Genomic DNA, 23565 nt, shown 5'->3' on the forward strand with positions numbered 1-23565 from the left:
GTGCGTTGCCTCGCCGCCAGCGGTTTAAACGGTAGAAAATGTAATGCACAAAAAAGTACACAAAAGTTAATTTTATTGGTTGAACAGCTTTTAAGAAAATAATCAGAACAGAAGTCGCTGATATTCTGTTCTAGCAGGGTTCAATGCCGCCTCGTCGCACACCGCTATGTTGTTCTGGATTGACTAGGCATTTGTCTTGGCCGGCATTGACATGCAACACTCTTATAATAAAAATATTTTCGTTGTTTCTTGAGAAAAAATAGATTGTTTCTTTTCATATATTATACAACGTGAAACAAACACTTCTTAAAAGCTTTTTCTTTTGAATCTACATCTTCAAAAAACGTGCTCTTAGTCAGTCGCCATATTTTTCTTTAGTGCAAGTACGCTGTGTTTTTCTGTTTAGCAGCGCGTACCCTAAATTGTCACTAAAGGTCCCGAGGCGCACTCCCCTTAAGTGCACTTAACTTGCCCGCTTGATAGAGGTACTAGTTGCGTTTCCATGCTGCCACGTATGTACTGAGAATCTCGAAATATTGTCGTGAAATTAGTTCAAAGGGTGCATAATCTCTGTGGGTTGAAAACGTTCCAAACGGTATTGCGTTCACATGAGTAGCGTATAGCGAATGTTACATTAATACAGGAACCTGGGATGATCAGCTTTCCTAATAAGCATCTGGCTTATTCGCGCCGGCGTTTCGCACAGATGTATCGCACACCGATATCTTTCACGCCCCGATTAGATGCAGCATTCATTTACGTAAAATAAATTAAAATCAACTTCAGAATTACATGAAAAATAAATCGTGTGGCAGCAAATTCAACGGCACAAATTTAATAATTAATTTGCTTACTTATTGACAGCACCTGAAGTGGCCTTCCTGGAGCGGTTCCTGTTCAGAACGCGAAACTCTTGTAGATCTATCGCCTTCACGGCAAACATTTTGTCCTCTCAATAGTGACAGAGCATCGTTACTTTCACTGAGTAAATTACTTTTTCGTTAGACAGCAGTTGAAAGCTAGAAACTGAGTATCATGAGCCTGTCCGTCTGTGTGTCCTTTTTGCAACGTCAACATCGTCAATCCATGATCATTAGTCTGGAATTATCTCTCCTGGCACCTAAGTCAACAGCCTCCATAGCAGAAAAAAAAGAAAGAAGTTGCCCGCAAACGGCAATTAATTGCCCCGCTGCAGACCAACCCACCCTTTAGCAAACTCTCTTCCGTGGCAAGGCTCTCAAGGCACAAAAAAATAGCATTGAGCCCAGCCATCTTTTTCGTAATCAGAAAATGAGTGACAACAGAAGGCTTGAATGCATATAGTTTACTCGTAAGTATTTCTAAAGCACACATACATTCTAAAAAAAAGAAGGTATCGTACGCAGCGCTACCATTACTTCCTCACGTTAGGTGCTGCCTTAAGTGTGGCATACGAACATCAGTAAACCGCGACGGAGGTAGACAAATTATGGCTTGGGCACTTATAGAGAACTTTTCCACCACCGACACCGTGATTCGAACCCATGTTCTTGCATCAATCTGCGCTTGGATGCAGGACTCACTAGCAACTGCACGATTGTAGAACAGTCGTTCTTTGTATCTAGTGCAAAGTTATGCGTCTGAAACAAACTCTGAGAGTTGTGATATCTGGGCCTGCATTTCAGTGCATACAACCGACAATACCATTGCGGACGACAAGAACGCTGTGTCAATGGCAAGGAAGTTGTTTACCAGAAGATGGCAGTGCGAGCTGTGTATAAACATCTAATAGGTCCCTCCTATATGTGTGTAGCCTCCTATGTATCCAGCGCAAGAGAAATCACTGAAGTGTGCTCATTATTCTTGGTGACGCCTATTTATTTTTATTTGTAATACGATAGAAACGGACAAGCATAACAGTTGAGCTACACTTGAGTACTTGAGTGCGAACAATCTATTGGGCTTAGATGGAAGCACCACCAGGACAACACGTCTTACACCCACTGTGTCCCTTGCCGTGAAGAAAAAATAACGATCGCACGATAGCTCAGATTCAAAAGCATTCTGTCACGCCTGGCTCTTATGGTATCGTTGTACGTTTCAGTGTCAAGTGCAAAGATACCGCAGCAACGTTTATGACTACAAATTTCAGTGGCCATTTAACGTGAACCGCCTATTTTATGGCCGTGAATGGCAAGTCAAGGCGATTATACAATTGAATACACAATTGAAGTTCTATGTTTTGCGATATAAACTAATGAACAAGTACAGACAACGTCTTGAAGCTTTTCTAATGTAGCGCCCTTGTTATACCTGGTGATTGGCACAATTTAGCGTACGAAACTTCGTTGTATACAAGGACATGCCTGATGTCTCTCGTCCACGCTTTTGATCTTCCTCGAGTTCAGTTCGGCTCTTCTGAGAGCAGGCACTTCGTTGTCAAATGTTCGCTAGGGAGAGAGAGAGGTATTTATCATGATAGAAAAGCTGAGATGTCGGCCTGAATCAATGTTCTGAACTGCTACTCGGTGTTGAGGGAAGGGGAAAGGGTGTAAAAAGAAAGAATAAAGAAGACGTTCATTATGATAATGAAGATAGTGGTGACAATCTTGCACGCTCCAAGACTCTTCAAAGTCTTTTGTCCACTCTCATACAAGAATTTGTTGAGAGCCTTCACACTATCAGGCTGATTACGAGGATCAAGAGAAGGTACCAATATAGTCTTTCTTGCAAGCTGCGACGCACCCGAATGCATATTAGTGCAGTATACTTGAGAAGTAGAGGTAAATTACCGAAGCACGAAAAGTACATTAGAGCAGCGTACAGGGCACTTGATTAGATGTAACATGGCTATATGCAGCTGCTACCCGGAAACAGGAACTCCAGCGAATTACGACGAGGTTTTCCCCACCTACGCTGCCTTCTAGTATTTCGGCCTGCCGCCCTAAGCGCTGACAAAATAAATCTCCATGTCAGGATAAATGGGCGACAGCAATAAAACAAAATCACACAGTTCGCGGTGCAATGTGGTGATGTGTCAGTGCTCGCATTTCTGAGGTATTATGGGCGATAGTAGAAGATTTGCGACTATTTGCTCCGTTTGGATGGTACAGTTTCCTACCTGGACACCGGTGTCCCCTGGGCGCAGAGCCTTGCCGTCTTTGATCCACACCATTGTGGACACAAGATTTCCGGATGGAATGCAGTTGAAGGCAGCGGTGCCACCCAAGTCTACCGTCTGGCGGTCCGGATGAACCACCACTGCAAGGGGCGCTAGCAAAAAAAAAGAATGGAAGCAGCGTCAAGAAGTCTGTTCTATATCGCTAGCTTTCGTGGCAATGGCTATAGAAATCAGAATAGATGTTATTGTCGTCGATGTTTTTATTTTAACGATGCAAAAAGAAACAAAATTAGGTTTTATGTTTCTTTGGTATTGGTTGCACAGTAATGGTGCCACAGTAATGCGGTCTAACGTGACCAATTTCAATAAGCTGAAAGTATATTGTGAAGCAGCACGCGGGTATCCGCGGAGGTTCACGTTTGTCAATTACAAATAAAAAAATACGATCAGGGCACAAGTTTGGCGTGTTTAGGCCGAGTATGATTGAGGGCATTAGTTGAGAATATGCAGAATTAAAGTTGAAGAATAATAAGCAGAAGACAACAAAAGTAATGTTTAATAGTGCGGCAAGAGAACAAAAATTAATGGTTCGCCGTCAACCTTTAGAGCCTGTGAAAGAGTACGTTGTCTAGGTCAATTACTCACAGTGGACCCTGACCTTGAGAAGCAAACTTAAAGAAAAATAAGAATAGCTTGGAGAACACACGGCAGGCTTTACCAACTCATGACTGGGAGCTGATCGTTACTCTTAAAAAAAGTGCAATATCATTGCATTGTACCGGTGCTAACATATGGGGCAGAAGCTTGTAGATTAACAATGAAGCTTGGGAAGAAGTTAAGGAATCTTGTCACGAGCGATGAAATGAAAAATGTGGGGGTTAACCTTAAGGTACACGAACATAGCGGTGCGAATTAGAGAGGGAATGGAGGTAGCCGATATTTTAGTCACTATTCAGAGGAAGAAACCTGGGCATACCACGTGTTGCGTAGGGCAGATGAAGATGGCGGACGGTACGTGAACAGTGGGGAGCGCGTGTCGTTTGCATGTCTTTGAAACTGTGTGAACTAATTTGACGCGCCTACGGAAGCCATAATACCCATTTGAACATACTTTGAATGCGTGCCTCTGTACATTGAAATGATGCAATGCTCTACCGCAATCTTCCCGCAGACGAAGGATCGTACAAAAGGGTAAAAGCGCAGCTAAATCTCGACAATATGAGCTGGAAGTGATACCTGTGAGAAATCTGCGAGGGTGGCGATATCAGTTTGTTGGTTGGTGATCATAGCATAGTGCCTGGATAGCGCAGCAAAACACGGACACAACAAGAAACGAACGGGCGAAGACAATCGCTTGGCTTCGTTCCTTCGTTTTTTCTCGTATCCGTGTTTTCCTGCACTTTGCAGACACCATTGCATGATCCCGGTAACTGCCTACACCAATTAAACTATGGGCGTGACACACTTTAGAAAACGTGTACGACTCATTAGGTGCATGAAAACCTGCAGTGATTATGCGACGATGCGTCTGTGTGCTTCAGCGTTGTGCGCAGAGGCACGAGCCGCATGCATCGCTTCCATAGCAGTCATGGCGAAGCGCTTGACCAGTTGTCAGGGCTACCGTGTCTACGGGTTGTGTTGTCTTCTTGCTGTTCACACTGTACGGATCTGGTGTCAAAACTACCATTTATTTTAAAGCGATAGCTTTAAGAGCCCGTTAGCAGAGTGTCTACGCAAAGCGTCTTAGAGAAATGTACTTTTGTGTGCATGGTAATTGTGAGCACGGTAATTAAGAAAAGATGCAGGCCTACACCCACACTCTGCTATGTTATGGTAATTAAGCATGAGTTAATTAGACTGAAGTGAATGCGAGTGTGTTGTGGTTCATTGCACTTAAACAAATAAATGCGTGTGTATGTGTGGCGTATCGATAAGCAGGTTGTGTCCTGAGTAGGTAATGTGTCTTACAGAAACGTACTGACAGATACATGGCAATTCTGAGTATGCTAATTAGGAATGAGGTAATTCGACTGAAGTAAAAGCATGTAGTGATTCATTGTGCTTTAAGCTCAATGCTGTGTACATATGTATGTGGTATGTATTGAGAAGAAGGCTGAGGTTCGGATATCTGGTTTCGTTAATAGATATGCATGGCATGTATGTATCGTATGTATGGAGTACAGTATGTATAGAGTATCTATAGTATGTATGTAATCTGACCTCTGGTTACGGGGCAAATGTTTTCGTCTCTGTCCTTTTCATAGATTGTATTACTTTAACCCTTCTCTTTAAAAAAATATTTTCGCCACACCAAGTTATATCTCGTCCCGCACCGACCATCAACACAAAATTGAAGTGTCATCTTGTCGAACTAATTTGTGCCATTCCTCCTTTACGCCAAGAACAGGCACTGAATGGTATCGCCTTCGCAACTCCACAGTCTCAATTTGTGACACCACTAATTTCAAGATCGCCATTCAAAGTGCCGTATAGTTTCATTTTCTATTCTTGCCCTGTACTGCAAATGTTGTATATTTTTACCACTAATTTCTGTTGCGCGTTACTGGGCCCTGAGAGTATTATATAATTAAATAAATAAATTAGTAAATCATTACAGGTGTTATGTGAGTGCTTGGATCCTACATTGAATTTTAATTGTTTTCAGTGTGAATATACAGAAGCGTGTCACATCATTATGTATATATGAGTGTGGCAGTAAAGATGCAAAGGATTAAATTGCCTTTGATCAAAACATATAGAGTAAACAGCCATGCGATGAGAATCAAATGGTAGTGTGAAGTAAACAATGTCATCGCGGTGAGAAGCAAGTGACTGCGTGAATTCAAAAATTCATGTGTGATGAGAAGTAGGTCGTTCTCTCCGTCGAGGGCATAAGAAGCATGTCATGGTGAGAAAAGATAGCATGACAAGCAGACAGGGACCCCGTAATGCATTCGCAATTACAGGTTACAGTTGGAACAGTTTCAGAGTTGCAAGTTAACACCCGTGTGTCTCCCGTCTTCTTTCGCCATTCTCGTCTGATTATGCTCTTTAAGTTGTTAGTCATATCTTAGCCACACGCACAAACAGCCACATTACTAAATTCTACCTCGTTCTACTATTTTCTACCTCGGTTTCCAAATTTTTTGTTGTAGCGTATTGGAACTTCAGTGTAAATTGAAAGTATCGGTAAGCCTTATTTATCGCCACCGGGAACAGGGAATATCAATGCCCGTGTAACTTCAGTGAGCGTACTGTGGTTGGGGTTAACCTTGCTTAATTGAGTAACCACCGGTAAGGTTAACCGAAGTTAAGGCCACTCTTGTAACAGCGGTATTACAAAATAGGTGCCAAGGGAAGGTAAAGAAGTCGATGATGGCAGAGAATCAGGTCGTGTGATGTAATCAGTAAACTGGCAGGCATAACATTGAATCAGCTATCGCAAGACAGAGGCAATAGAAGATAGCTGAGAGATGCCTTCGTCCTACAGTGGATATCAAGACAAGCGGATAATGGAAACGACCATTCCACGGCAGCCAATCAATGCCGAGCAATCAATGGCCCATAAGAGTGTTGTATTCAACAGGCCGAGGCTTCACTGAATGCAAAAAAAAAACACTGCAATCAGGAATGTCAGTGCCATGCGTGCACCCTTCATTCCTAGGGTCTTTTGCGTTCTTTCTACCGCAACGAATATCGCTTTTTATGTCTGTCGCCCTGATGACTTAGTCGTACTATGCTGAGTCAAAACGCTGAACTAATGACTGATTTTCTATGAGCAAGCTACATCGAAATTCAGTGCACTGAATAGCTGTGCTTCAAACAAAGCCAGTGGGTAGGTCTTTTTCTATTACATATTTTATATTTCAAGACAGCGGCCGGCTCTACAGTACAAGCACGGAATCTATACGAGCCACGCAATGCATAATGGATGTTTCACTGTGCGCATGGGCGTTGTCATCCCATTGCAAAGTGAATATTTTTTCCTGTTGTTTGCGCAATGCATTTATCCCACTTGTGAGCCATATTCTTACCCACACGCTGTGTCTTCGTGGATAATGAGAAATGGTCATGTTGCACTCAGAGAAGCAGCAATGATGAATGTCACGAGACGCATGATTAAGTGTGTGACAAGTGACAGAGGCTAACACAGCGCGTAAAGTGAGATAAACAACAGCAACAACAACGACAAAAAAAGGATGCTTATTTTCGACCACCTGTATAGATGTGTACGTGAAGGAAAACCAGACAGACGTGGGAGCCTGGTGGTAGAACTTATATTTTCGTCGAGCCCGCTCAATCAGGTGAAAGCCTAATAATGCCGATTCCACTGCTCGCGCACCGTTACGTGCTGGGCGTGTCGTCGTAGTCTTTTGCGTTGCGACTTTTGTGGCACGTAGTAGTGCGCTACACTGCCTCCCTTATAGCGAGGAAGCCGCGAGCTGAACGAATGGCGAAGCGCGGATGGCGGTGGTGCGGAACGCACGCGGCGAGTTGGACTGGGCTGGTCGTAGGGAATGTGACAGAAGAAGTGGCCAAAGAGTCAGATTCCAAGTATACAGGCTTCAGGCGCTAAAGGGAGACCGTATCTTTCCGGTCGTTGAAGAGCAATAGAAAAGTTTTACGTGCACGCTTGAGTACTTTGAATAGACCACCATACGTAGGCCGTAAGGGAGGACGCACCCCGTCGTGGCGCACAAAGACGTCCGTGCTGTTCTCAAGGGCAGGGTTGACGTATACAAGCCGGGAAGAACGTCAATAATTCGCCAGGGTTACGTAGAATGTTTCCAAACGTAAGCTCAGCGGGGCTGGTGGGAAAGTCACTGTGAAGAGCGGTGCGGATGCCAAGCACAAAGAAAGGAAAGCGCTCGATTCATAATGAAGGAAAAGTCGAAGCCATGAGAGCAGCCTTCAGATAGCGGTGAAAACATTAGTTGATCCCATTGGATATCGGGTGGTAGTCTTGATATTATTACGATATCATCGAGCGATGCTCAAGAGACGAACCGCCGCGAGAACGACGATGAAGTTGGTCGGTGCGCTTGCCGCGAGCGAGTGTCGGCCTGGCTGTCTGGCTCCAGTGTAAATAGCCTGTAAACAGCATCTTCTGTCTGTGTCTTTCCACACGCAACATGCTGGTGGAGGTCAGCGATCCCCGTCCTCACTACGGAACTCCGAAGTGGTCGGCACAAGAAGCTTGTCACCATGCCTCCCGGTGACGCGCCCACCTTTGCAACGGCTTCGGCTTGTCCCACTATTCCAATCATCACGGTCGCCCCCACATCGCGACCCAGGTGTGTTCTCTGGCCTGGAGGGACAGGGTGTTGACGACTGGATTAAGCTACATGAACACGCCAGTGCTAATAACAGCTGGGACCCAACGATTATGCTCGCCACTGTCATCTTTTATCTCAGCGGCACCCCACGCGTGTGCAACCAAACGCATGACGACGAGATAACCACTTGGGACAGTTTCAAAGAGAAGCTACGGGAACTGTTCGGCGACCCCATGGGGCGCAAGGCTGCCGCGAGAAAGGATCTTGCGTCTCGTGTTCAGTCATAGCCGTACGATTCCTACATCCTCGACGTCTTGGCTGTATGCCGCAAAGCTAACGATGCTATGTCAGAAGCAGATAAAGTGTCACATATTCTAAAAGGCATCGCCGACGACGCTTTCAATTTGCTTGTTTTCGGCAACGTCGCGACTATCGACGCCATCATCAAAGAATGCCGTCGCTTTGAACAAGCAAAGAGCCGCCGTATCACACACGACATCACGCGGCTACCCAACACTGCTGCTACGTCGACATGTGATGGTGGACCACGTCAGACCACCACATGTGACGACGTCACCCGTATTGTTCGCCGCGAACTTGAGGCCGTCTGTTCGCCAGATTTCTCCACGACGCCTCCCGATCCGCCAGCAACCACAATTGCGATGATCCAGGCCGTCGTCCGACAGGAATTTGAGAACATGGGTCTGAACTCGTGTGTTCCACGTCTCAACACAGCGTTCCCCAGTTCTCTAGCGGCCCTCCTCGTCCTCGCCAGTCCTTTTCCGCCACATCTCCCCGCAACCCGTCCGATTGGCGTGCCCCTCATGACCGGCCGATCTCATTCCACTGCTGTCGCATCGGCCACGTCGCTCGTCACTGCCGCAACCGATGGCCATCACCTGCTAGGACATACGCCGCCACTTATTCCCGCACCTTTGGACCTTCCGGTCCCTATACCACCCGCCATAAATCCACTACCGCTGACGCTCCTGCACCGATCCTTCGCTACAGCCGCTCGCCTCGACGCCATCAGTCTCGTTCGCCCCAACACCGTCGCTTCTCTTCGCCGCCTATCGCCTCCCGGATCCAGCCGGAAAACTAGGCACTACAGCTTCTGGAGGTGAAGCTGCGTTGTCGACCCTGCCCTCAAATCCTTTGCTCACGTTACCCACGAACCGAAATGTTCTTGACGTTGACGTTGACGGCTATCCTGTCACGGCACTCATCGATACAGGGGCAAATATTTCTATTATGAGTGCTGCCTTCCGACGACGACTGAACAATCTCATCAGCCCAGCGTCGGCAGGCGTCGTCCGCGTTGCGGATGGCGCTACTGTGCCTATTATCGGCATGTGTAAGGCACGTGTCAGCATCGCCGGCCGCCACACTCCTGTCCTCTTCACCGTAATTGCTCATTGCCCCCACGACCTCATTCTCGGCCTCGATATTCTCACCGCACATTCTGGTCTTATTGACTGCTCTTCCAGTACCCTTCGCCTCGAGTTACCGATGCTCGCAGAACCTTCTGACGCACCCCACTGCCGCTTACGTCCCGCCGGCTTTCTTCGCCTGCAGCCAAAGTCAATAGCCTGCATTGAACTATTGTCTTTCCCACCAGTTCCTGATAGCGAGTACCTCGTCACTCCTCTGCCCGACATTCCAATAAGGCATGACGTTACAGTGCCTCACAGTATACTTAATATTACTGGGAACCGTACTCGTATGCCTGTCTGTAACATTGGATTGGCAAAGGAAATTCTACCGCAAGGTAGAATTTTGTTGGCCTTACCACCATAGTTGGCCTTGCCACCATTGATTGTCTCGGCAACCAATACGTGGCAGCGTTATCGATCAATGGTTCTCGCGAGCTTAGCATGCCCCTCGCGCCAGTCTCGGGTGCCGATCCCAATATAAAAAAAATGGTTGCGACGGACCTGTCCTCTGCGCAGGCTGAAGAGCTTTGCCAAGTATTATCGTCCTACCGAGATATTTTTGACATCGACGATCGCTCTTTAGACCAGCGTTCGCGGTCAAGCATCGGATTGTTACTGGCGATGCTACGCCTATTCACCGACGACCGTATCGAGTTTCTGCGTCGGAACGCCGAGTTATTCAAAAGGAAGTCAACAAAATGCTAGATAAAAACATCATTGAGGCTTCTTCGAGTTCTTGGGCGTCACCTCTGGTGTTGGTTAAGGACGGCACGTGGCGCTTCTGTGTAGACTACCGTCATCTGAACAACATTACTAAGAAGGACGTCTACCCGCTCCCACGTATAGACGATACCCTTGACCGCCTGCACAGTTCCAGCTATTTCTCGTCTATTGATCTTCGTTCGGGATACCGGCAGATTGCTGCTGACGATATGGACAGAGAAAATAGACCGCGTTCATCACACCTGATGGCCTATACCAAATTAAGGTAATGCCGTTTGGATTATGTAACACCCATGCCACCTTTGAGCGTATGATGGACTACTTGCTCCAAGGTTTCAAATGGTCCACATGCCTCTGCTACCTCGACGACGTCATCGTCTTCACGCCAACGTTCGACACTCACCTTGAACGCCTCAAAACTATACTTGATGTATTTCGAAAGGCGAAGCTGCAGCTTAACTCGTCCAAATGACGTTCTGGCAACCGACAAATTAATCTTCTGGGCCATCTAGTTGACGCTTCCGGAGTGCAGCTTGATCCCGACAAAACTCCCGCTGTGAGAGAGTTTCCGGTTCAGAAGACAGCCGCAGACGTTCAAAGTTTTGCAGGGCTATGATCGTACTTTCGTCGTTTCGTTCCAGATTTAGCGACAATTGCTAGACCCCTAACAAATCTTTTGAAGAAAGGCGTACAATTCTCGTGGGGAACGGGAGAAGCCGCCGCCTTCTCCCGTCTCATCACTCTTCTAACCTCACCACCCATTCTCGCCCACTTCGACCCTGATACCCCTACACAATTGCGTACAGATGCCAGCGGTCATGGCGTAGGTGCAGTCTTAGCCCAGCGTCAGCGTGGCCAGGATCGCCCTATTGCTTTTACGAGCCGCCTCCTAGCACCATCGGAGCGCAACTATTCCATTACGAAACAAGAATGCCTTGCTGTTGTCTGGGCGGTTGCGAAGTTCCGTCCTTACCGTTACGGTCGCCCATTTTCCGTAGTTACTGACCATCGTGCTCTCTGCTGGCTCTCATCGCTAAAAGATCCTACAGGCCGGCTTGGTCGATGGGCTTTGAACCTACAAGAATTTTCATATTCTGTGGTGTACAAGTCTGGCCGCCTGCACCAAGACGCTGAGAGCTTGTCGCGTTATCCTGTTGACGACTCTGACTCCTCCAATAATGCGAGTGCTTCTCTGTATCGCAGTGCCAGTGCACTGTGATACATAATGCCAGTGTTTCTCTGTATTATCTGTATCACAACTGCTTCATTTCGCCGACAAGCAACGCCATGACGCCTACATCAGAGCACTCATCGACTGTTTTGAACACTCTCCGTCCGATGCTACTCTACGCCTCTTCGTCATCCGCGACTGTACTCTGTACCGTCGTAAGCTTCATCCGGACGGCTCTGAGTTCCTACGTGTAATACCTAAACACCTCCGCTCCACCGTTCTAGAAGAGCTTCACAACGCACCAACGGCAGGACATCTCGGCGTATCTCGAACATATGACCGTGTACGTCGCCGTTTTTTCTGGCCGGGCCTTGCTCTTTGCGTACGACGTTACGTCGCCACTTGTGAAGTTTTCCAACGACGCAAGAAGCATTCCCAGCTCCCCGCTGGTTACCTGCAGCCGCTCGACATCCCTGCCGAGCCCTTTCATCGTGTCGGCTTAGACCTTCTCGGACCATTTCCGGAATCTACATTAGGAAACAAGTGGTTGCAGTCGCGGCGGACTACGTGACCCGCTACGCCGTAACCTGTGCGCTTCCGACCAGTTGCCCAACTGATGTTGCGGACTTCCTCCGATATCATCGAGCGATGCTCAAGAGACGAACCGCCGCGAGAACGACGATGAAGTTGGTCGGTGCGCTTGGCGCGAGCGAGTGTCGGCCTGGCTGCCTGGCTCCAGTGTAAACCGCCTGTAAATAGCTTCTTCTGTCTGTGTCTTTCCACACGCAACAATATCATTGATACCGAGTAGCGGAGATAAATTGAAGAACAATGTTGAATCCAATTGACGACCACAATCAGTCGTAATGGCGGAAGGGACACTGTAGCGTCTAAACCAGAGTGTAATGAGTGCTCGAGCAGTGGACTCCGCCATGGTGTCCAGGTGGGGCATCGCTTCAGGACCAGGCGCGTAGCCAGAGCTGGGGGGGGGGGCTTATGGGGCCCTCGAAACTTTTTCGAGTTGTCCGTGCACCGCCTACCAAAATAACCCCCTGCGCCGGAAATCATCCTGGATTTTGCCTAGAATGGTCTTTTTCACGCTCGAAAAGACATCTTAGCGCGTACATTCCGAACTCGGGCTGGATTTCGCGGCAACGCCCATGCATCGGGCACAAACTTTCAAGGGCATTTTGATGGCGAGCGGGCTCGTCGTGGCATCTCGCGGAGGCCACGGAATCTATGGAGCGCATGGATTTCCATTCCGAAGCTTTATGGGTATAAAGTTACCATAAACTTTTGATGCCAAAGGTGCACTGACATTTCTAAAGTCGGGCTTGAGATTTTCACTTCTGGAAAATTGTGGGTTTAATGTTGTTACAAACATTTGACGCCAAAGGTGCATTAAATTTTTTAGTGTCGCACATCGTAACATACAACGAGACAAGCCAAATCAACACACTGTCAGTCAAATTGACAAAAACGAAGCGAAGTCCGATCAGACAAAGCGTTGTGGTGGTTCATCTATGCCGTCATGTCACAGAAAAAAATATCAACATTTTTTTCACCTACGCCAAAGCATCCATGTCAAGAGACTAAAGCCAGCAAAGGTAACTACGTTCTCATTTATTTTTCTACTTGGACTTTCATTCGCAAGGACACCAATGAGGCTCTTCAATTTTCTTGTTCTCGCTACCGGCGGCCTGCCAGAGCCAGCCAGAGCGCATGCGTTTTTCTCGTGTTGCTCCGACCACCGCGCTGTGCACTTGGGTGCGCGTTCGTTTTTCTATGGCCGAGTGGATTTTCGCCTGGCAGAGTTTTGGGCGCCTTCTAGCTAGCAGACCAGAAAAAGAAACACCGGTCGCTCACTGCCACCACTGCTGGGACTCGATGGATTGCAGAGCGTTCGCTTGGGCGCAACCTCTCCGGAAAGTTTTGTCTCGTCGGCCGTCCGATACCGAGCAGTACGCGTATGGTTCTCTGTTGACTATGTATACCACGTTTTCTTCGATATTGCTTCGGTAGCGACATTAGATGCTCAAACTAGGCATTCGACTGTGATCAACATGTTTTATTCGCGTTTATTCATTTCGGTGCCCGCGCCCCACAAAAGAAAAAAAAAAGATTTTGTAGCGCAGCGAATTGTCGCATGGTGAAAGTTGGATTTTGTTACTTCTTCTTTTGTGAAAAGTAACGGGCCACGAGACTCTTCAGTTACCGGATATTCTTATTACAGTATTGCGATCTCATGTCGCCTTCATGTTCCGTATGAAGTCCAAGCGCGATAACATCGTGACTGCACGCCGCATGCTGTATGTACGAATGAAAGGGGGTGGCATAGGTGAGCCGGCGATGGTGGGTCCGTCTTGTGTGCGCAAGGGAAAAAGTCGTGAGGAAACGCACCGCCTTCACTCGCGGGCGATACATCGGGGTGAGTTGAGGGAGGCGGGGCGGGGCTTAGGATTCTGTGATCCGTGAACCTGTGATTGCGCATCATGTTTATTTGCCTTGTTTGGCGCATTATATACCATGACTTTTTCTTAGATACGTAGATTTATTGGAGACTTATACGTATATTTAAATATCTTATTCCGAGGTTTTGGGTATACGTGCAGTGAACTTTGTTTCCAGGGACACTTTTTTGCTCTTTCTCAAGCTGTACCTTTGCATTTCTAATCCACGACGGCGAGACAAATGAAAGTGAGCCAGCCAACCCCGCGCAATAATGGCTCTCTTCATTACCTGCGAAGCATGCCTGTGGCACACAAGCATCTCTCATTTACAAAAGTTACACGCAGGTCGGAAGATTAAGGTTCTTTATAGCTTTCATACACTGGGTTGAACATGGTTGCGTGACATACTGGACACTACAAAAGCTGAACAGCGCCGTGTCGTGAGGTTTTCGACAGCTGAAGGTGGTTCCTCAAAATAAAGTCGACGTATGGCTGCCTTGTACGTTGAACATTGCATTTCATTGGCCACTGTGAAGCGTTGGAGCAAACGGTTCCAACAAGGACGTGAAAGTTGCGAAGACGATCGAAGACCGTGCCAAAGCCACCGTGCAATCACCCCAACACAATTCCAAAGGCTAATTAGAAAAGAACGGAAGATAAGCATCGGTGATTTGGCAGGGCGTGGGAACATCCGTCATGGTTCGGGTAACACCATAATTGATTAACATCTCGGTTATCAGATTTTGCGTGCGCAATGGTTGCCTAATATTAGTAGCCACCGCCAGAAGACGGAGAGGTTCGGCGCTGACTTGACTCGTTTGATCCAGTATCACAATGAGAGTGACGATTTCTTCTCTGCAATTGCGACCGGTAACAAGTCATGGAACTACGAGCCTTAAACACGACATCGAAGCTTACACTAGAAACATTCGAATTCGCCACCCCTTTAGAAAGCAAAGACCGTCATTTCCACCGAAAAAGTGTTGTTGACGTTTTTTGCGATCGTCAGGGGCCATTACTGATGGAATTTGATAAACCTGGAGGGACTATCAAACGTTTCCGATATTGTGAAACGCCGGATCGTCTGCGTGTCGAAATCAACAACGCACGAGGTGGAAAATTGACGAATTGGGTCACCTTGCTCCACGACAATGCCCGTTCCCACGTCTCTGATGTGGTTAATACAAAACTGACAAAGTTCAATTGGGAAACGCTGCAACATCCAGCATACAGCCCAAACCTGTCACCTTGTGATTTCCTCATTTTGGTACAATTGAAAAAACAACTCAAGGGAACCAGATTCGTGTCGGACGAAGACGTCAAGGAGTCCGTTACAGGCTTTTTGAAGCAGCAACCCAAGGAGTTTTACGAGACACGAATCATGCGACTCGTTAGTCATAGGGACAACTGTCTGAATGCTCATGGAGACTATGTTTAAAAAAGTAACCCGTTCTTCATATATTCGTGTTGGCTCACTTTCATTTGACCTGAACCCGTATCTTTTGCAGAACTCCTGCTTTTATATGTGCTGTCTGTTGCACCTACAATTTCGGTGCAATTGCTCAGAATACACGACGGGTGGCAGTTTTTCCTGAGCAATAGATTGGAACAAATGACAGCGTCATTGACATTCTTCCCTGGCTGTTGTATATGTGCGAAAATGTAAACGAAGACCTGGGCTGACAAAGCTTCATTAAAACATTTGTCCCAAACTTGTTCATTTCATGGATTTTACGTTTTTCATATCAGCGGCATGCACTGGTTTGCTGGTTTCGAATTGATATAGTTCTAAAGTTCGTGTGATATTTTGTTTACTTATTAAATAGCCAAAACATGGAAGCATTGATATTAGTTATTTCTGGAAGAATTTTTAGGACATAAGAGTATGTTCTTTTATGAAAAAATACATATTTTACTTCTCTTGTGTGATGCAATGTTCTTGTACTCAAAGGTTCTGACGGTTCTCTTAGGCGGAGCCTCCGAGAAACCAATTGAGGACAAAGCCATTGGTTTCGAAAACACACAACTTTTAATGATACTAGAAAGAGGCTTAAAATAAATTGAAGGAAATCGAAAGCATAAGATAAACACTCAAACAGACATCACGGCAGTAAGAAACACACTTGGGGCTAGTATGACGTTAACTAGTGCGCGCGTCCGGGCTTGCCACGACGGCAGGGACGCATAACAGTCTCGACGTGGAGACGCGGCGACAAGTTGATGAAAGGAGTTGCGCCGGTCTCACCAAAGGTCGGGGTCTAGGATGGTTGACCGGGCAACCGGAGCGCCCTTGCTCGGGCTTGGAGATAGAAGCAGGCGCATCGGCGGCACCAGCACACGGCGGCGGCGTTTTGGCCGGGCATCTGGGCGTAGAACTCGGGCCCGTAGCCCGACTGCTCTCGACCTGCCCACGGGCACACAAGCTCGCCGGCCTTGAGCAGCTGGCGGCACGCTCGGGTAGACTGGCGACGCGCAGGAACGGGTTGGCCGGAGGCCCCGGTCGTTTGAAGTCCTGGTGGCTCGGATCCGGAACCCGACGGCCCGTCTTCAACTGTCGGTCCGGTGGCCGACCTTCTCCTGGCGTCGCTTCCTGGAACTCTACCGGCGCCTCCCCCCTTCTGCCAGCGCGCCCCGCTTTTTCTTCTACTCTGGCCGATTAGTCGTTTCCTGATTGGCTGTTGGAAGCTCCGTGGTCTCTCCTAATTGTTTGGCATTTAACTCTTGTTTTCTTTTCTTTCGCCACACGTTCACGTGCCGGACGCTCTTCGGCGTCGTCGTTTCCCCCTTCAGCACGGAATTCGCGTCGGCGCGTGCATTCCTTGTCGTCTGCTTCTGTCCGTTCCGACCAACGCACCATGTCGCGCACTACACACACCACACTTGACAGTGCGTAGTGTTCAATAATTCGTTTGCAGCAACTTTCGCAATGGCAATGCAGTTAGTATTCCTGTATTCGATCCCCCGGCAAATCCTATCAGGAGGAGGGCGAACTGCAACGTGAGCCTCCCCCCCACTCCCCCTGCCTTCGGCGTCGTCGTTTCCCGCTTCAGCACGGAATTCGCCTCGGCGCGCGCATTCCTTGTCGTCTGCTTCTGTCCCTCCCGACCACCGCACCATGTCGTGCACTACACACATCACACTTGACAGTGCGTAGTGTTCAATAATTCGTTTGCAGCAACTTTCGCAATGGCAATGCAGTTAGTATTCCTGTATTCGATCCCCCGGCAAATCCTATCAGGAGGAGGGCGAACTGCAACGTGAGCCTCCCCCCCCCTTCCCCTTGCCTCCCCGCCCGAACGAAATTTCTGACAACGAAACTGTTCAGGCCATCTGGTGAACCTGTCAAGGCAGGTTAACAGATAGCGACGGTTCCCGCAGGACAGAAGGGGGCCAACAATATCGACGTGAAGGTGGCTGAAGCGGGCATCCAGGGACGGGAATGTGCGAAGAACAGTGGCAGTGTGGCGAGGCACTTTAAACTCTAGGCAGTTAAAGCACAGAGCGTGACCAGCAACTAACGCGTTCGTTGATACTGAAGAGTCGCTGTGTTGTGCGAATGCCGGGACGAGCCAAAGAATGGAGGGCATCAAGGAGGACATCAAAGACGCCGCGGCACTACGGACGAGGCACGTAAATACAAGGACGTCCGCTCGACGTATCACAAACGAGGGGCACGTCGCATTGAGGATGCAGGTTATCTTCTCACAACAGATAAATGCCGTTCTTGCGAATCTGTTGGACCTTGGCGTCGACACTCTGGGCGGTAGCGATTGCCGCGAAGTCGATGATCGGTCGGCCGTGGTCCGTTGCATGGATGGCGGCGCGAGAAAGTGCCTCGGCTACGCTGTTGGAATTTCCGCTGACGTTAGGAATGTCGGTGGTGAATTCAAAAATGAAGGTGAGCTGTCTTATTTCGTGGGCAGCTTAGTAGGTGCTGCTGGACTCTAGGGCGGAAGTCAGTGGTTTATGGTCGGTAACAACATGAAAGAGGCGTCCCTCAAGAAAATGTCGAAAGTGCTTCAGAGCCTTATAGATGGTGAGCAGGTCTCGGCCGAAAGTGCTGTAGAGGCACTTAGGGGGCGTAAGCTTCCAGGAAAAGAAGGCGATGGGCTGCCAAGCACCAGAAAAGACCTTCTGGAAGAATGCCGCAGGCAATGACTTCTTTGATGCCTCTAAATGCGCAGTCAGCGGCGTCGTTCGAGGCCACGGGAATTTTTGGTATCTTGATGACCGAGAGAAGGTCGTGTGGACGCTGCGTACATTGGCACAGCGATAATAATAATATTTGGGGTTTTACGTGCCAAAACCACTTTCTGATTATGAGGCACGCCGTAGTGGAGGACTCCGGAAATTTTGACCACCTGGGGTTCTTTAACGTGCACCTAAATCTAAGCACACGGGTGTTTTCGCATTTCGCCCCCATCGAAATGCGGCCGCCGTGGCCGGGATTCGATCCCGCGACCTCGTGCTCAGCAGCCCAACACCATAGCCACTGAGCAACCACGGCGGGTATTGGCACAGCGAGGAATGAAAAGGCTGTAAGAGTTCGCGCGGTCAAGAAATCGTTCAATCGCCTGGTATGGGATGGCTCAGGAAAACTCACGGATCGCTGTGACGTGGGTCAGGAGTGGACGAGTGCCGTGTGCATTGACGGGTTGGCCGAGGAAATCGAACTCCGTAATGCCGAATTCGCTCTTCGGACCGTTAACGACAAGGCTAAACTTGCTGAGTCTTGCGAACACTTGACGTATATGGAGCTTGTGATATTCAGCAGTGGTGCGGTAGAGAAATGTGTCGTCAAGGTAGGCGAAACAGCACGACAAGACACGTAATACCTAATCAACATAACGCTGAAAGGTTCGGGCCGCATTGCGAAGCCCGGAAGGCATGCGCAGATATTCGAACAGGCTGAAGGGTGTTATGATGGCCATCTTCGGAATAACTAAGGGTTCCATATGAATGTGTGGTAGGCTTTCACCAGGTCGACCTTGCTAAAATTGGTGCGGCTGTGCAGTGCTGACGTAAAGTACTGAATGTTAGGTACTAGGTACCGGTCCGGAACAGCGCCCTTGTTGAGAGTATGGTAATCGCCGCAGGGGTGCCAGTCACCGGTCTTCTTGGGCAACATATGGAGTGACGAGGCCCAAGGACTGGAAGAGGGACGAATGAAGCCAAGGTCAAGCATGTGTTGAAAGTCCTTTTTGGCGACAGCTAGGCGATCAGGCACGAGGCGACCAGTCCGAGCAAGCACGGAAGGGCCAGTGGTGACGATACGATGTACCACGCCGTGAGCGATCGAGGACTGAAAGAAGGGGGGTCGCAAGACGTCCGCAAACCTGGCAAGGACGGCTGACCGACTGTGAGGAACGGCCATGTGCGTCCGCAAAGTCCGAAGCGGTGGGGTGCAACAGGAAACTCCTTGGACGGTTAAGCTCGTCTCGGAGTCCAAAATGCGACTGTGCCGCATGTCGACGACGAGATGGTAGTGCAAAAGAAAGTCGGCTCCGGTAATAGCCTAGCGAACACCTGTGATGACAAAGATCCAGCGAAAGGCACGTCTGAGGCCTGTGTCAAGAGTCACCGACATTTGTCCGTAAATCCGGATGGTCGATCTATTGAAATGGTGAAAGGAGTTTAGTCGGGAGGGTGGCGGCACTCAGCCAATGTAGGAGGAATAACGCAAATCTCGGCGCCAGTGCCGACGAGATAACGGACTTTGGCGACGCTGTCTGTGACGTGGAAAAGGCGAGTTTATTTGGGGCCAGGAACAGCGGTCGCCGTCAGTGTTGGGTCCAGCCGTTTGCGCCATAGGAGCAGGGCTGGCAGCACTGCTTTTCGCGAGAGCCATAGCGACGCTCGTACCAGCAAAGAGTAACGGGAGAAGCAGAACGGCGTTCAGAGTGACCGCGTCTGGGGCGCCGAGGTCGTAACGAAGAACGCGGCCGGCGTGTTCGGATAGCAGCGACGTCAGCTGTCAGTCGGGCTTCTTGCCGTGTGAGCTCCTGATTAGCTTCGAGAAGAAGCGCATAGCTGTCACCACCGGCCATGCCGTGGGGCGAAGGGTCAGGAGGGCGATGAACAGTGGCCACGGATGGAAAACCAGCATACATAATCTTGTCGGCCAACTGAGCCACAGATAATATTGTCGAGGATTAAGACGCGGTGAGTGTCATGCGTACCTGCGGTGGAGGCCGCTGCAGGAAACGTTCCCGGTGAAATGCGCTGTCGGTTCATGGAGCTAGGTATGCATGCTAGGCAATAAGTGGGTAGCTTTGCGGCCGCCCAGCTCCTCCGATGGAAGTTGCTGTATTCAATGCTGCTCCGTTTCAGTTGTGCGCTGGATGAGTGGGACCTTAAGGGCCTACGGGTGGCCGACGGGCGGGGAGCGTAGAACATAGTGAGCAGTCGCAGCAGTAGTAGGTTGTAGCGCTACAACGACGTGGCCGAACATGGTCAATTGCCAACTGAGGTGGTGGCAAAGGAACAATGGTTCGATAGTAATGAAACAAAGTTGCGAGTCCGACGACCAGAACTCCGAGAGCTTGAGAGCGGTGACCTCGGCATCGCGGGGCAGTGGCGCTGAGGGCAGTACTTGTTTGGGAGAATACGAGGCCACGGCTGAATGGATAGGAGGCGGACTGCAAAGACAGCGGGGCTCGAGATCCTTGCGGTAGTAGGCCCAACGAAGCGGCTGATGCGCCGGGAGCTTGGAGCGATGACTTAAAGTCCGAGGTGACCAATTTTTGGGTGAAGATAAACTAGACGTACCCTGGTGCCTGGTGTCCACAAATAATATTTTAGTCGAGCCCGTTCAATCAGGCGGAAGCCTGATTCCAGGGTTCCACTGCTCGCGCACCTTCAGCGTGCTGGGCGTGTTGTCGTCATCTTTTGTGCCCGGGCTACTGTGGCGCGTAGTATTGTAGTACAAATGCTTTTTCATCAAGCACGTCAGTCAAAACAAACGTTTTCTTTTTCATTCCATCGTTATTATAGTGCGACCACAGCAGCCTGGAAGCGCACCTCGTGCTCAGCAGCAGAACGCCCAACCATGAACTGTAGAAGAAAATATACCGCGGAGACAGTTTCTCGGCTCATCCAAATGGAAAAATTCACCAACTCTCGTGCGCACAAACGCACGCAGCGGCACGTGTACAGTACACACATTACACACAGCGGAATCATACAGATTATGGGATGCGAAGTAGCTGACGTTACGCGACTACGGTGCAGTTACGTATACAGACTTTGGTACTTTTATTGCTTAATATTAATAAATGTTCAATTTCTGCCCCTACATAAACAACCCCGTGCCAGGGCTTGTCCCGATGGAGTCCGGCCTTTCATCCTGCTGTAAACTGCCATGAAAGCTCATACTCAAGTATTGAATTCGTCACATTTTACAGCAAAGCTGCTGGCCTCTTGATGGACGGAATTCTTTATGGCGTCGTCCTCACGAAAAAAAGAAAAGAAACAACCACTGATTTAAGCGGGAAGTGCATAAATTCTTTGCTATCACGAATACAACATACAGCACAGCATCTGTTTCCATAAGGAACAAGGGCAAAACAAGCATCCAAACCCCATAATTGATGATAAGGTGCTCCTGCTAAGAACGCGAAGGCCCGCATACGTTTTCCGGTAAACAATACTGTTGGGCAAACTGCCGCGGTGACGGCAGCTTGTGACGTGGGGAGCGACGTCACTAGCCTTTCATATGTAGGAGAACTCACCAAGCAACTGATTTAATTTTTGCTCCAGCACCTTTATGGGCAGGCAACGCACATTTAGGGCTGCCGAGGAGTGGCATGAATACGAGTAGCAGCAAAAAGAAAAGAAATGGCACTACCACCAGCGGTGGCGTCCTTCCGCTGGTCGTACTGCCGTCGAATTCAAGCGCAAGGGAAGTCCGCACGTCCGCATTCTCCTGTGGCTGACTAATTTGCCGGAGCAGGCATTGAGCAGTAAAGTATTGCATACCCCCCTCAGCAGTTGTAGTGTTGGTTTTCAACAGCTTCTGGACATCCACTTTTGCAGGGCCGGCATAGCGCGTCATCTTTTGTTGTCGTTGTTGTATCCATGAATACATTGAATATTTAGGAGATGTGCTTAGCCTCCTGCTGAAGTTTCTCTGTGATGCGGAGTTGTAGAGGGAATGGGGAGCCGTTTGAGTGGACGTGGTATGGATAACGCGCAACGTGTCATGCTCCGTGTCATGCTCCGTGTCAAGTTTTGTGTAATGACAACTGTTGTTACCAAATAGGCTGTGACTAGCTTCAGACCCTACGGCATTTGATAGGTGATACTCGGGCAGAAAAATTGCCGCCAACTTTTGCAAGGCTAGGCTTACCTGCAGCAAGAAGCACACCTCGTCCTCTTTCTCCTGGTCGCTTTTCTTCACGGGAAAACCAGCATACATATTACTCTAAAGAACGCTGCATGGCTTTCACAGGTTCTCAGCTTGTGTACTAGGTTCTGTCGATCAAATGAAACCCTAGTACTGGGAACCCTATCTATATTTGTAATAGAATTGATTTATGGATTCAGTGAAAGTACTTTACAATTCTAAATAAAAGGTGCAAGGCTTTAAAGGCCAGGCACCTTTTCTATTGGAACCAAGTGGGGCCTCAATTGGCAGGCGCAACTTGGTTCTTATCTATATTCATATCTAAATCTTCTGCCTTCATGCTCCGGGGTAAGGAAATTGTATGAATAATCTGACACGCCTCTGAGCAAGCCGCTTTGGCTCACAAAAGAACAAAGAAACGTTGTTACGCCTCCTTCACATGGTGCGTTTTGCTCGTAATTGCTACTCTCTTCTTGCCCTATGTACAAACTGAAAAGGACGGGCAGAGAAAACCCGGACAAGCAAATGGTGCGCAAGGTTACAACTGGTATGAGAATAAAGCATGAACGGCCACCAACTAGCTTCTCCCATCACCATTTCGAACTTGTGATTTCGTACGTGCTACAAGCAGGTGCGCCAATATATCTACCGGCCGTTCCTGCACGCGATTTTTGTGCATTCGGGGTTGTTGAAGGCCCCCTCAAAATCGCACCCGCAGCGTGAACCGCGGAACAATAACAATGTGAAAATACAGGGACGCTGGCCCGCTGGGACGCTCCCGCTGGCCTGTATGATTTTTTCTTTATTTTGATAGAGCACTGTGTTAAAAAAGAAGGAAGCTTACAAAAGCATTATCTAACTAGTTTGTGTAACATGGTTTTCAAGTGACCTGATTAAGCTAGCGCTAACAATAATTCAGTCTGCCACCAGACGCCCCCAGATGCGAAAATCAGCTGCCGCCATCACTGCACGTGATACATCGCCACGAAGTCCGCACTTGCTAAAACCGCTGCATAGCAAAACCCATTGCGAAATCGCTTCATTTTAAATATGCATTACAGTACGGTA

The 23565-nt window shown here is 48.6% G+C and overlaps 1 protein-coding gene across 1 annotated transcript in view; it reads right to left on the reverse strand.

Annotated features, from left to right (window-relative positions):
* Window positions 1-23565, reverse strand: part of LOC142583408 (cell adhesion molecule Dscam1-like) — a 680687-nt gene that overhangs the window by 615515 nt on the left and 41607 nt on the right. Inside the window, exon 5 of the mRNA XM_075693861.1 lies at window positions 3101-3252. Coding sequence (XP_075549976.1) covers window positions 3101-3252 — 152 coding nt within the window. The remainder of the gene's footprint in view (window positions 1-3100; window positions 3253-23565) is intronic.

This window comes from Dermacentor variabilis, chromosome 5, assembly GCF_050947875.1.
Source record: "Dermacentor variabilis isolate Ectoservices chromosome 5, ASM5094787v1, whole genome shotgun sequence".
NCBI classification, from domain to species: Eukaryota; Metazoa; Arthropoda; class Arachnida; order Ixodida; family Ixodidae; genus Dermacentor; species Dermacentor variabilis.